At 39.7% G+C, this 14,258-nt stretch overlaps 1 protein-coding gene across 3 annotated transcripts in view; it reads right to left on the bottom strand.

The window, feature by feature from the left end:
* Positions 1-827: 827 nt before the first annotated feature.
* Positions 828-14,258, bottom strand: part of MYPN (myopalladin) — a 114,458-nt gene continuing 101,027 nt past the window's right edge. For all 3 annotated transcript variants that reach the window (XM_061405132.1, XM_061405133.1, XM_061405130.1), the window contains 2 exons: positions 12,315-12,448; positions 828-9,387 (listed from right to left, as the gene is read on the bottom strand). In XM_061405132.1, coding sequence (XP_061261116.1) covers positions 9,218-9,387; positions 12,315-12,448 — 304 coding nt within the window. In that variant the 3' untranslated portion in view covers positions 828-9,217. The remainder of the gene's footprint in view (positions 9,388-12,314; positions 12,449-14,258) is intronic.

The following is a 14,258-nucleotide window of genomic DNA, read 5'->3' as shown; positions in this document are numbered from 1 at the left end:
TACAAATGAACAGGGCTATCAAGATGGGGAGGGCCATCCAAGCTAGTGGTTCTCAGCCCAGCCTGCTCAGTAGAATCACGTGGGGAATCTTGAAAAATATACCAATTCTCAGGCCCCCAGTTCAAGAACTGAGTTAATTGTTCTGAGGTGAGGCCTAGATATTTTTTTTCAGTATTCTCCCAGTGAGTCTAACTGGCTAATGGGGTTGAGAATTGCTTAATTAAACAATATGTACTATGACACCATTAAACTCATTACTCAAAACTGATTATATTGATGTAGCATTCTTTGTATTTATAGATCTTAAGAAGGATTAGGCTTTCTTAACATCTAGCTACAGCCAATTTCCTAATGAGGTGACCTTTATATTAATGAAGGTCTAAAATTTCCGCTGGATATGAGCCAGATGGGATGTATTTGGGTTGTGGCTGCAGGATTCAACAGTTAAAGCTCAGCTCACTTAATTTTGGTCTTACAGTAAAAGCAAAGTGTTGTTTTGGACTCATTTTGGCTCTGCTCTCTGGTTAGGTTTCACTAAAGATATCCCTTTTTGCTACCTGTGGGTAAAAGAAATTTCAAAGCACATAATTACATGACCAACCTTTTCACATGTATACCCATTCCCTTCTCTGGTCATGAATATACTAGATGGTGCAGGCTTAATGAGTGTTTTATTGAATGAACACAGGACTTTTGGATTGCTATTTCAAACTGGCAGTGAGTCCCCCAAAATACTCAAGCTGAAAAAAAACTACTGAGAGGAAGAACTTACCCATCTCACATATGAAGACTGGAACCAAAGCACAACCCAAAACAAACCCAGTAACTAACTGAGAATAAATAAAATTTTATTTAATGAATAAAGAAACAGTCCATCACATTCTCTAAATTGGTTTTTAAAACATCCAGTTTGAATTAAATACTGGTACCATCCAGGTTGAATGAAATACTGGTTTTTAATTTTTCTTTGTTTTCTAATTGCAAAGTTTCCAAGCAAAACACAATCCCCTCAAATCTTCAAGAAAGCACAATTAGAAAACAGCAATGGGTGGCATGGAGACGATGTGGCCTACCCAGATAGAGTACCGTATACTTCTGGACAAAGACAGTGAATGCTCACAAACATTTTGGCTTAAGTGAACACTGGTTTTCAGTTCCAAAGAATACCCAACATGCATGATGCAGAGGAAAGGAATAAAAGCCAAGATCCATTCATTGCTTTCTAGTAAGAGAGGCAAAATATACAGTTTATATAGTTCACACGTTTCAAAATGTTTACTATAATAGTTTTTCCATTAGGATTTCAATAACCAAAAAAGTACTTTAGAAATTAAGTTGACTCAAGCTTCCTGAGATGGAAGCATAGCATGTTTGTGAGCCTTCTGGGGCCTGGTGTATTTTTAGGTTAGAAGAAGTCATCATACAGGAAGAGAAAGGAAAAGATAAGATGTGTGTCACTTGACCATGATTGAATTGTTAGCTGTGTGTGTGTGTGTGTGTGAGTATTTGTGCACGCGCACACTCCCATAGAGTACATCCTTTGTCAGTCCTCATGGTTACAATGAATCATGAGGGTTGTTTGGGGCTTGATGGAGCTAAGAATTTGAAAACAGAGACCAAAGGTTATGCTCATTTTTGAGGGTCCTTATCTATCTGTTATCCTCAGGTTGATTCATTTAACATAAGGCCAATGACGTGCCAGTATGGAACGTTTCTTCATTAGAGCCTAGAACAGTATAACAGAGTTTTCCTGAACTCCTTGAGCCAGAAAGGAATACAGGAACTCTCTTACTATTTCTCCGTGCACTGCGGAGCCATTATTTCCACTAGCTTCAGTCATAGATGCAGGAGTCAGAGTTCCTTAGGTTGTGTTGAAATTAATTTCCCTTGAATCTGCCTATAGAAAGCAGCTAGGATATTTCTTGAATTTATTTGATTTTTCTCCAGATTTTTTTTCAACTGCATAGAATCTTGGAAGAGGCAATTCCCCCATAGTGTATGTAGTACCCTTCTAAGGAAACGACATGGTGGGATAGGGAAGAAATGTGAACTTTTAAAACAAATCAACTACTTACTTTGGAGAAAAATATTCTTACCATTTTATTTGGAATGAAGAAACCCCTGCTATCACTTTTTAAAAGGGTCTGTGCAGTAAACTCTTCATAAATATTTATTTATTTATCTTACCCTTCATCCTGGGAAAGCCTCAAATGTTTTATTTTACAAATAAAGAAACAAAATCCAGAGTTATAGAAAAGTTAGAAAACATGTCTGAAATTCATCTGAATGCTTAAAAAGTCCTTGGAATTCCCCTGAGAATTCCTAGAAATAAGGCGCTCTCTGGATGCTATTAAATATTTTACAGATTTTTATCTTGACAAGAAGGTAATGAGAGAGGAGAGTAGGTCATGAAAAATGCTAAAGCTTGGAAAAAATAAGTGAAATTTAATCAGAAAAGATACAGTATCTCTAAAAACAATACTAAGTAAAAGTTAACTTACCAGTGTGCATTAAAAAAAAACACAGTTGCACTCAAATTATTTCATTGGAATTATTTCGGGACTTTAACTCTCCTTAAAATACACAGTAAAATCGTTTATACTGTGTGCACATACATTTAGTAATCTTTTGGTAGTGACTGCTATGGGCAGTACTAGAACATATTTCACTGGATTCTTACACCACTAATTGTGGAGAAATTACAAGAATCAGCCTCCAGTTTGCAGGTAACTCAATGAATCTGTGTAGAAATATCAAGTTCTTTGGAATTTTGGAACATCAAACAATTCTTTCTTACCATACTATGTGAAAATCATTCATGTTTCTTAGTGGGTACTAAAGTACTTCTTATTGTAAGAAAACTATACTTATAACTCCATTAATTTCCAGTTGAAACTGGTCAAACCCACCCCCACCCCATCTTTCACATCTTTAAGTCTCATTTTAATGTGTCTCTATTTTCAATTAGGAGGTAGAATGAAGTTTTATCTTAGAGAGTAAAAAACATTCTATGAGAGATTTATTGGGTTTGCTGGATGTTTTAGGAAGATTAAAACCCAGTTACCTTTCTGTTCCTCTAGGGATATCTGACCAGGTTATAGCATATGTGGTAATTTTTTCAATTTGAATAATTTATGACTTCCCTGGTGGCTCAGACAGTAAAGCGTCTGCCTGCAATGTGGGAGACCGGTGTTCAATTCCTGGGTTGAGAAGATCCCCTGGAGAAGGAAATGGCAATCCACTCCAGCACTCTTGCCTGGAAAATCCCATGGACAGAGGATCCTGATAGGCTACAGTCCATGGGGTCGCAAAGAATTTGAATAATTTATACAATTGAATAACTTTTAAAAATCACTTTTAAGTATTGAATATTTGTATATTAAAAAATCAGCTTAATCATTAAAAAACAATTGATAAACCTGGAAACTAGCACTGTTTTCTGCATTTTAAAGAAAAATGTTTATGTATTTCAACCTTCAAATATTTATTGTCAAATAATGTTGAAATATTTTAATTTTTATTAGTAGGGGAACATTTTCTACTCACTTGTATGTTAAATCTTCTAGCAAATTAGCGAATATGCCTCTACAGTACAGCCATTTTCTTTATGCTTACTCTCAGCATTTATGGCACAATTCTCAGAGGATTGAAAAGTGAGTTCTTTCTCTATTTCTTGCAATTTCAAGGCTATTGCGTTTGAAGTGGCCATTATTTACATATTAACAAAAAAACATCATGTTTATGGTTTTACAACACCAAGTATGCCAACTAATATAATTAGACAGAAAAAAGAGGCAAACATATTTTTAACAAATATGCATTTTTTTTGCATCGCACAGATTTTTAAAAAACATGGTAGTAGCAACTTTTTTTTTTAGCATACTGATGACCACTGCATTGTCAAAGTTTAGAAGATGCTAGGCATTCTTCCAGCAATGCTTCAGTAATTAACTTTCTGAAATATTGATCCACTTAAGGCAAGGCAATTAGTGGTGAAAAGGACTTCAACAAGCTCTATTGCAATCTAAGTAACTGTTCATCTTCCTGGTGAGGCACAGTGATTTTCACCTCGACCATCATTGGAAATGCTTTGAGTCCAGGTTACCTGGGAAGAGACCTTGAATAAAGGTCATTATGAGTAAATTTGCCTTTGAGTTTACCACCAAATTATACATAGCCCACATACTCACAGACTCAGGCCAGGATCTCAGTTTCAAAGGTTTTTTGGGAGTTTTGTGGGGAGGAAGAGGACAGGAGGAGTCTGATCAACCAGAATAATTTGGGTGTCGGATTCAGTTTTTAAGACCTCCCCTCCCAACCTGATTTTTTCCCTTTTGCCTGCATTTCTATTAATATCAGAAGTTGATGGGAGTAAGAAAGCAACTGCTTTTAAAGGTGCAGCACCGCCATGAATTTAAAAGGCCCTCAGGCATTCAAGATTTGTTCAGTTTGGACTGGTTTCTTTTGAACACCAAGCCAAGATACACGGGGGCAGCAATTAGGTCATTGCGGAGCACGAAGCATGCTGGGAAAGGGGAAAGGAGGGGTGGGTTACAGCCTAGGGTATTACAGAACAGGGGACACAGGGTGTCTTGGAGAAAAACACAGAATGGGGGATAGATGTAGAAAGGACCATAGACAGTGTAGCTTGGACGTATCATGAACACAAAAATGGAGGAGGAAGTCGTCTTTTTTTGTTAGTTGCTTGGCAGTTCAGGTTTAATGGTGTGTTTTCTTTCTCCATTATCCTTCTCATCCCCATTTCCATGACTCACCAAGTTAGGAAAAGTCCTTCACTTGTTTGGTTAAAAGGGAGCTTACGGGATCGGCATAGCTTTTTGAAGAAAGGGCCAGAAGAATTGTCCCAACTTTCCCTCTTTCCCTGGTCCATTTTTGCAGATTTAGGGCTTCATGAATGCTACATGTCCAACGAGTGTAGTGCAAGACAGTAGGGTCTAATGAGGCCAAAGTGCATGTTTATTTCTGCTTTCCAGGCAGGCATTGCACGTGCAAAAGGGAGGAAGTGCATTCTTCACTGACACCAACACCATAGCCTATGCTATTTGCATCCCTTCCGACCTTCTAGGGTAAGTTCTGTGATCAAGCCATGATAATAAAATGACTCTTCTCAATCTCACTTGCTCACTGGAATCACCTGGGAAGCTTTAAACATACTGATTCCTATGCCAGAACCCCAGAACTTATGACTTACTGATTGGGGTTGTGGCTTGGATATTGGGATTTATTTTTTCAAATATTTATTTATTTGACTGCACTGGGTATTAGTTGAGGCTTGTGGGATCTAGTTCCCTGACCAGGGATCAAACCCCTGCTGCTTGCATTGGGAGCTTGGAGTCTTAGCCACTGGATCTCCAGGGAAGGACATTTTGGGATTTTTAAAAGCTCCCCAGGAGATTCTAATATGCAGTCAAAGTTAAGAACCACTGCTGTAGACTGACTTCATTTTATATAGAAACATACTGACTTGCATAGAAATTTAAAGTTCAATTTAGATCAATAAATATTTATTAAGTGCCTACTCTGTATAAGGCAACATTTTGCCATGGCAAACTTTTGACACAGTCCATACCAACAAGTAGCTAAAATCTAGTGCAGGCAAGACTGACAGGCAGGTATATAGAAGCTGTGTTTTACACAAAGTTCTATACAAACTAATCTCTTTTTCCAGACTCAAGAAATTTGCTATAAGATTTCAAATAAAGTCAACTGTATTTTTCTGGGGTGGTTGGGGGGACACCAGGAAAATATTTCATAGAGGCAGTAAAGTAGCCTTTGAGATGGCCTTTAAGCAATAGGTAAGATTTTCATCGGGATTGGGGAGAAAGCGTTCCAGGTGGAGGCAGAAAAGAGCCATATGGGTGGAAAGCAGGGTCCTGTGTTAATTTTACTGGTGCACTGGGTGTGTTTTCTGAGTAATGGATGAAAAGCTTTGGGATCATATTGGAGCAAGGCTTGAATTGCATGGGCAGAACAGCTGGCCTGGGTTGGCTCCAGGGAATCTCTTGGGGTCCAAAAATTAGAGGAATGTTATGAATGAAGCAGTGCATGCTAAGTTGTGTCCAACTCTTGTGACCCCATGGGATGCGGCCTACCAGACTCCTCTGTCCATGGGATTTCCCAGGCAAGAATACTGGCAGGGGTTGCCATTCCCTTCTCCAGGGGATCTTCCTGACTCAGGGATCGAACCTGTGTCTCCTGCATTGGCTGTTAGATTTTTTACCGCTGAGCCACCTGGGAAGCCCAGATAAAACAGTACTTTAGGAAGAATGGTCTGATGCTGAGATCAGGGCTAGACTTGAGTGGGGATAAAAAGCAGGACTAGAGGCAGGAAGACCAGTTAGAAGTCTCTTATTATGGTTAAAGTCAGAAGTATTGAGGGAAATTAAGAAAGTAATGAAAGCCTGAGCTGGGAACCACAAGGGGGATGAAAGGAAGGCCTGAATATAAAAGAAATAAGAGTTAGAGTTAATATGATTTGTCAATTGATCAGATAGAAGAAACAAAAAATGATTTAAATACTCCATTTGGATTACTAGGACTGTGATGGTGCCCCTAATAGAAATAATTAAACTAGGATGATGAATGGTTTATAAAAGGGAAGACCATGAATCTGATTTTGGATATGTTGAGTCCAAACTTACTCAGCAGAACTGAAATTTCTTATATAAGTATTCCTTATTGTAACTGAATTCCAGTAGAATTTGGATTTGTTCAACACAGTAGTTCTTAACAAAGGGGATCCTGCCTCCTAGATAACAAGGCAATATCTGAGGACATTTTCGGTGGCCACAACTTGGGGAGTGGCTGCTCTACTACTGACATCCAGTGGGTAGAGGCCACGGATGCTGCTAAACATCCTACAGTGAGCAGAGGATTCCCCAACAACAACTAATTATCTGGCCCCAAGTGTCAACAGTGTCGAGGTTGAGAAACTTTGCTGTAACATAATCCAAAAGTTAAAATTCGAGGAATTTTAAAGCTTGTTATAGTTTAGGCTCAACAGTGCCATCTAGTGGTTAAATAGAATATTTATCCTAAAATCTTGAGAAAGCTAAGACATATACCCAGAAATGAAGAATATATCCTCTTATGGGAGAACTGTCTAGAGTTTACATTAATAGACGTGATGAGGAGGTTGGGTGTCCAATTGTGGAGAAGCAATCCTGAACTTATAAAGTTCTCTTTGGTCATAAAGAAATTTGATAATAGAAGCCAATATGGAAACAATGTATTCTAAGATGCATTCTGTATGAAATGCATTCTATATCATTGCAGTTGCCTATACCTTTACTATTGTTCCCACATACATAAGAAAGGGAGAAAAATCTAATAATTCTGCTAAATAACTGGCTGAAATCTTTATTTCTTAAGAATTAACCTATGGTATTTATTTAGAAATTAAGATTGAAAATAATTAGATGATTTTTAGAGTCATGAAAAATGTAGGATGAAGAGCACTAGAAAATTCCGTTTGACAAAAGGATTTTTGCTCCAAAGAGCAGAACTTGACATGCCTTTTATCTTACCTTTCCCGCTAGATTCTAAGCTCTCTGCAGGCAGGTACTGTGTCTTATCATATTTGTGTATGGCCCACAATCTCTAGCATAGCATTTTATACAGAGTAGACACACAAAATATTTTTTGAGTGAATGAATTTATTTTTATACTGGAAATCTTTGCCTTAAAGTGAAGGAAATTTCAAGCCTTTCTAAGCAATTACTATTTGTTCACTTGAGTAAGATGCCAGCTGAGGGTGTCTGGCTCAGAGAACACCAAAGACTTGGGCACAGGGAGTTGCTAACAGATACTCCAAATCATTTCCCTAGTGAATCTGGAGCAGACTGTGCCATGACGACCATCCCTAGGGCAATGTTTTGACTGGTTCATGCATTGTAGATTTCTCTAATGTAAAATTCATTCATTCAATGAATATTTATCAAAGATCTATTTTGTGCTAAGCAATCTTCTAGGCACTGGGCTATCACAGTGAATGTAAGTCTAAATATTCCTTAAGTGGAGAGGCAAATTCTGAATTGGTGAGTTAGAATAAAGAGGCACATTCCTTTTCCTTCCCACTTCTTCAGTTAGCATAGTATTTTCTGAATAGAAAATGCAATTTGACTAATGATTTCAAAGCAGTTCACAACTATTAAAGACCTCTCCTTCCACAACCACTGCTTTGCTCGGGGAAATGAAACAACAAAAACCATTCTCTCATCACCTCCTCTCCTTGTTTGCATTTTTTCCTTTCTCATTGCTTCATAGATGTGCAGACTTTGGGGGACGAGGGGAGAAACAGGAGAGTCATTATTCTATGGGCAGATGATGATGATGCCTGTATAGTTTTGCAAGTGGCAACTGAAGCTAGTAGTTTTAAAAGTGACCCCGCAGAAGATTTCCTTCTGGTTGGTTTATTAACAACACTTTAGTTATAGAATCTATGTATATATTCAGAGAGAAAAACCACTCACCATCATATTCAAAAGAAAATGGTGCAGGCAGGCTGGTGGGTCCCTATTTTGGCTATAGAATAAGTGCACTGTGCAATATTGAGCATTCAGTGATTTTTTTTTTTTTTTGGTATCTCAGGCACATTTTGGCACTTTATCATGTGGCTCAATATACCCAGGATAAGCACATCAAAAGTGCTTCTCTACGTATGTGAGTTGTATAGCACAGTCTCCTAGTGCTAAGTAGAAGCTGATTTAATGAATCCAAAACTTCTGCTATGAATGCAATCAGTGAAAGGTGATGGACACCACCTCCCCCCGACCCCCTTGCCTTTTCCCTTTGCATTGTTTGGTGAGTTAGGATACCTAAGGTCACTACTATCTAACTCCTTTCAGCCCAAGCATCTGGCCCCTCATTGCTCTTAGGAGGGCCTGAACACCCCTAACACAGCAGAGGGCAGAGGAGCATGCTAACTTTTTCCCAAAGCAGTGGACAGCATCTGTGTTATATCTTTGGTTCATCCATATTATCTTCTCATTTTGTTGGAATCTTAAAAGGTACAGCCCTCCATCTCTCCCAGGAGAGATGCAGGAGTCCCCAGATGACTTACTCAAAGCTCTCCTTGCCACAGGTCCGGCAGCATGGAAACTTACTCAAATCCAGTTGCTTGGAAACCACCTTATCTGGTTTGTCCTCCTTCCCCCTCCACAGTCTGCCCCCTTACACAGCAGGCACCCAGACATTCTTAAAGTTCATCACTCTCCACTACACTCCGAGAAGAGCAGGAATACACCATCGTGCTTTCCATGGAGGAGAAAGCAGAGAAAATGTCAAGTCCTTTACTGGTGAGGGATCCATAGCGACTGCCACTGGGCCGGACGGTCATGGGTGGTGGGATCTGGTGATGCCACTGAGCTGGAAAATGGACCAAATCATGTGTTACAATCAAAAGAATACAGTCTAGCAGGTACACAGCAGGGGTGTGCTCTGTCCTCATGCCAGCACGTTGTGTGGGATCTTGGTAAATCATTGAAATATATGAATAGCGGGGTCTGAAATGCCTCATTTGTAAAAAAAGGAAAAAAAAATCAATAAAATCTCTCCTGTCCTGCTAGGAATAGGGAAATTGGGCTCGTGATCTTTTGATTTTGTAATACTAACCCCCATGATTCTAATCCAGCAAAATCTGGGACTATAAGAAGGAAGAGTGGGTGATGAGTGTGATATCTCAAAATTATCTCCTGACCTAACATCACTGACCTAGCATGGAGTCTAGAGGGGCTGGGGTCGGGTGTGGGTGTAGAGAGAGTTGTAGGCTCTCAAGGGAGGGCTCCTCAGAAGGAGGAGATGAGATATCTGTGGAAATGGAAGACAAAAGATGAATCCAGACCTCTGACGAGTACTTACTGATAATCCTAATCACCCTTACTTACCTACCTACTGCCCTAATCATGTTCTAGTTAGTTATAGCCAGAAGACCGAAGAGTAACATATGCAATCAACCAGGGTTGGGGGACAAAAGAGAACGTGTTAGAATTTCCATGTTCACTAAACACTGTCCAAGGGGGATCCTGGTTGCTTAGTCCTGGGCGTTGCCTCTGACTGAGAAATTACCAAGCAGCCCTCTCATCAGGTTTCCAAGAACCTGGTGGTGGCGAACAAGGAGCACCAGGTGGGAAACATTGATGCTCTGGGTCCTGGGGAATCATGGATGCGTGTAGCATTCCCAGTTATAAATGGGCTCTTTGTTGATTTCATTATTTCCAATTAGTTTTTCAGGGTCTAAATGCCTCTAAGTGAACTGATTAAAATCAAATTTGGAAAGCTACAAAACAGGACAAAACTTAATAGCGATTCCACAAGAGAGCAGGTAAGTGAAGCAACTGTGAACTAGTCAAGTCCCTCGCCGCGGCCCCTCTGCCTCTTAGCTTTTCCTCAGCTCTCTCTGCATCTTAACCTGATAGGAGCTACTCTTAGAAGCCCTCCTTTGCGGGCGAGGAGGGATGCCTACTGTCCCGGTTCCTCGGGCAGGTAGGAAGTGGTTGTGGGGGGCGAAGTGGATTGATCTCAGCCTTAGTCTTCTATCCCTTCGCCCACTCCCAGATCTGTGGAATCAGGACCAGAGTCTGGGAGATGTGAGCCGGGATGAACTGAAGTGGGGGCTCCGTCACGGAAGAGCAGGATCTGGACAAGTGTCATCGGTTTCAGGGCTTATTGGTAGCAGTTTCTTGGTTGGAGACTTGTTTCCTTCCAACATGGTGAAGTAGGTAAAATGGTTAAGGCATTAGCTTAGATTAAGAAACATATCAGTGGCTTCTCTTTGTCCAGACCCTTCCAGGGGAAAGTACATTAGAGTCAACTTCCTTCACAGTTGAATTTCAAGTCGACAGATTAGAGAGAATAACCAGAAAGCTATGTATTTCCTCTAAATATTAGATTGAGTGAAAATGGCAGGCCAGGACTCCTATGTGCTGTCAAAAAAAGGGGAATGCATCTGGTGTGTACCTATAAGTAGCAGGGGCCTCAGGATCTATGCATAGTTACTTTTTCTTCTTTGTTATTCTGGTTCATCATGTTAAATCAGTAAGGAATATTAACCCAACCAATTAGTTTTTTTTAAAGAAAAAAAGAATTACTCTTTTGGATTAAGAAATATTTCTTAAAAATGCCAGTTAATGTCAAAATTATAGAGGAGAATAGTAGAGTACACAAATACATTAGTAAATATTAGTAAATATTAATTTGTTAAATATTTAGAAACATGACTCGAAGGAATGATGTAAAAAATCTGAATTTACTTTCCAGCTGTGGTCACTTAACCTCTCTGAGTCTCTGTGTTTCTTTGGCATTTAAAGGAGGGTAACAACAATTACAGTAATCTCATGGGTTTGGGACTATCTAAGGGTGAAAGTCGGAGAAGGCAATGGCACCCCACTCCAGTACTCTTGCCTGGAAAATCCCATGGATGGAGGAGCCTGGAAGGCTGCAGTCCATGGGGTCGCTAAGAGTCGGACATGACTGAGCGACTTCACTTTCACTTTTCACTTTCACGCATTGGAGAAGGAAATGGCAACCCACTCCAGTGTTCTTGCCTGGAGAGTCCCAGGGACGGGGGAGCCTGGTGGGCTGCCGTCTCTGGGGTCGCACAGAGTCGGACACGACTGAAGTGACTCAGCAAGGGTGAAAGTTTCCCTTGTGGCTCAGCTGGTAAGGAATCTACCTGCAATGTGGGAGACCTGGGTTCCATCCCTGGATTGGGAAGATACTCTGGAGAAGGGAAAGGCTACCCACTCCAGTATTCTGGCCTGGAGAATTCCATGGGCTGTATAGTCCGTGGGGTTGCAAAGACTTGGACCTGTTGAGCGACTATCACTTTCAGGACAGCTCTCTGTTATTAATCTGGTTGTGAGATGAGAGTTAATAAATATTTGTGGAAGAATTAACAAATGAATAGGGTCTGGAAAATTCTGCCATGTGGAGTTATGACTGGGGAATTACAGGCATGGGGAGGGCTTCCTGTGGGTGACCCATGGCAGCAAGCGGATGGCACGAAGATGCTGGGTGATCATAAGTACAAGCCCATGTATGCTCTGAAGTAGCTGTATTAGAAGTACAGAAAAAAACTTCGTCTGGAAGAAGGTTAACCTTATAGTGAAATGGAAAAGTGTACAAAAGCCCTGAGGTGAGTAGAATAAAATGACTTTAAAAAATCCATATCTTAAGCACTAAAATAAAAACCAATTAATTCATTTATGAAAACATATTACACTGATCCTAAAAGAAAAAAAAAAAAAGATTTTTAAGCTGCCTATCACATAGGTCAACCGATGCCTTATACCTACCGTATATATCCAGCCTGGCAGTGCAGGACACGATGCCCGCTTCGTTCTTGGCTGACAGTGTGTACCATCCAGCATCTGATTTCTTGGCTGGCTGAATGAGGAGGCAGACATACCCAGTTGTGTCCTGGTGCATGCTGGAGAAAAGAAAGAGTATATTGCATTGTATCTGGAGAGAGTTCAGGGTTCCCAGAAACTCATTTTTATATATAGTAGTTAATCCTAAGATCCTAGTTTATCCCTCCCCTTACCCTTTCCCTTCAGTAACGATAAGTTTTTCCTATGTCTGTGGATCTTTTTCTATTTTGTAAATAAGTTCACATATAATTTTTTTTAGATTCCACATGTAAATAATATCATATAACATTTCTTTGTTTGACTTACTTCATCTAGTATGGTAATCTCTAGGCCCATCCATGTTACTACAGATGGCATTATTTCATTCTTTTTATGTCTGAGTAATATCCCACTGTATGTAGATGTATGTATGTATCTATATCTATATATGGACACTTAGGTTGCTGCCACGTCTTGGCTTTTGTAGGTAGTGCTGCAGTGTTTCAAATGAGTTTTCATCTTTTCTGGATATATGCCCAGGAGTGGGATTGCTGGATCATATGGTAACTCTGCTTTTGATGTTTAAAGGCGCCTCCCTGCTGTTCTCCCTAGTGGTTCCTCCACGGTGGTTGCACCAATTTACATCGCCACCAACAGTGTAGGAGGGTTCCCTTTTCTCCACATCCTCTCTAGCATTTATAATTTGTAGACTCTTTTTGGCTGGGTACCTTGTGGCATGCAGAACTTCCCTGACCTGGAATCAAACGTGTGCCCCATGCAGTGGAAACACAAAGTCTTAACCACTAGACCACCAGAAAAGTCCCTATTATTTGTAGGCTTTTTGATGATGGCCATTCTGACTGGTGAGAGATGATAGGTATAGGTACCTCATTGTAGTTTTGATCTGCATTTCTTTCATACTTAGCAATGTTGAACATCTTTTCGTGTGACTGATGGCTATTTGGATATGTTTTTTGGAGAAATGTTCATGTAGGTCTTCTGCCTGGGTTTTGGTTCAGTTGTTTGTTTGTTTTGATATTGAGCTGTATGAGCTGCTTGCATATTTTGGAAATTAGGCCTTTATTGGTTATGTTGTTTGCAAATATTTTCTCTCATTCTGTGGATTGTCTTTTCGTTTTGTGGTAGCTTTCTTTGCTGTGCAAAAGCTTATAAGTTTGATTAGGTCCTATTTTTTTATATTTGCTTTTATTTTGTTGCCTTGGGAGACTGACCTAAGAAAACATTGCTGTGATTTATGTCAGGGAATGCTTAGCCTATGTTCTTTTATGGGAGTTTTATGGTGTCCTGTTTTATATTTAAGTCTTTAATTCATTTTAAATTGATTTTTGTGTATGGTGTGAGGGAGTGTTCTAACTTCATTGGTTTACATGCAGCTGTCCAGCTTTCCCAACACTTGCTGAAGAGACTGTCTTTTCTGCCTCCTTGATCAAAGATTAATTTACTCTAGGTGTGTGGGTTTCTGGGTTCTCTATTCTGTTCCATTGATCCACGTTTGTCTGTTTTTGTGCCAGAACCACTCAAGGATATCCAAAAGCATGGGATATCTTTCTATTTCTTTGAAGCATCTTCCTTTATCAATGTTCTGAGCATATAAGTCCTTGACTTCCTTGGTCAGGTTTATTCCTCAGTATTTTATTTTGATGTGATTTTAAAAGGGATTTTTAAAAACTTTCTGATATTTCTTTGTTAGTGTAAAGAAATGCAACATATTTCTGTGTGTTAGTTTTGTATCTTGCTGCTTTGCTGAATTCATTCATCAGTTCTTTTGCAGGGGGAGGATTTTTTTTTTAAGGTTTATATTTTGTATTGGGGCTTCCCTGGTGGCTCAGTTGGCTCAGGCTTCATACCTGAGTTGGGAAGATCCCCTGG

This window comes from Bos javanicus, chromosome 28 (assembly GCF_032452875.1).
Source record: "Bos javanicus breed banteng chromosome 28, ARS-OSU_banteng_1.0, whole genome shotgun sequence".
Taxonomy (NCBI): domain Eukaryota; kingdom Metazoa; phylum Chordata; class Mammalia; order Artiodactyla; family Bovidae; genus Bos; species Bos javanicus.
Note: the sequence above shows the minus strand (reverse complement) of the source record. Positions and strands in the feature narration are given on the sequence as shown.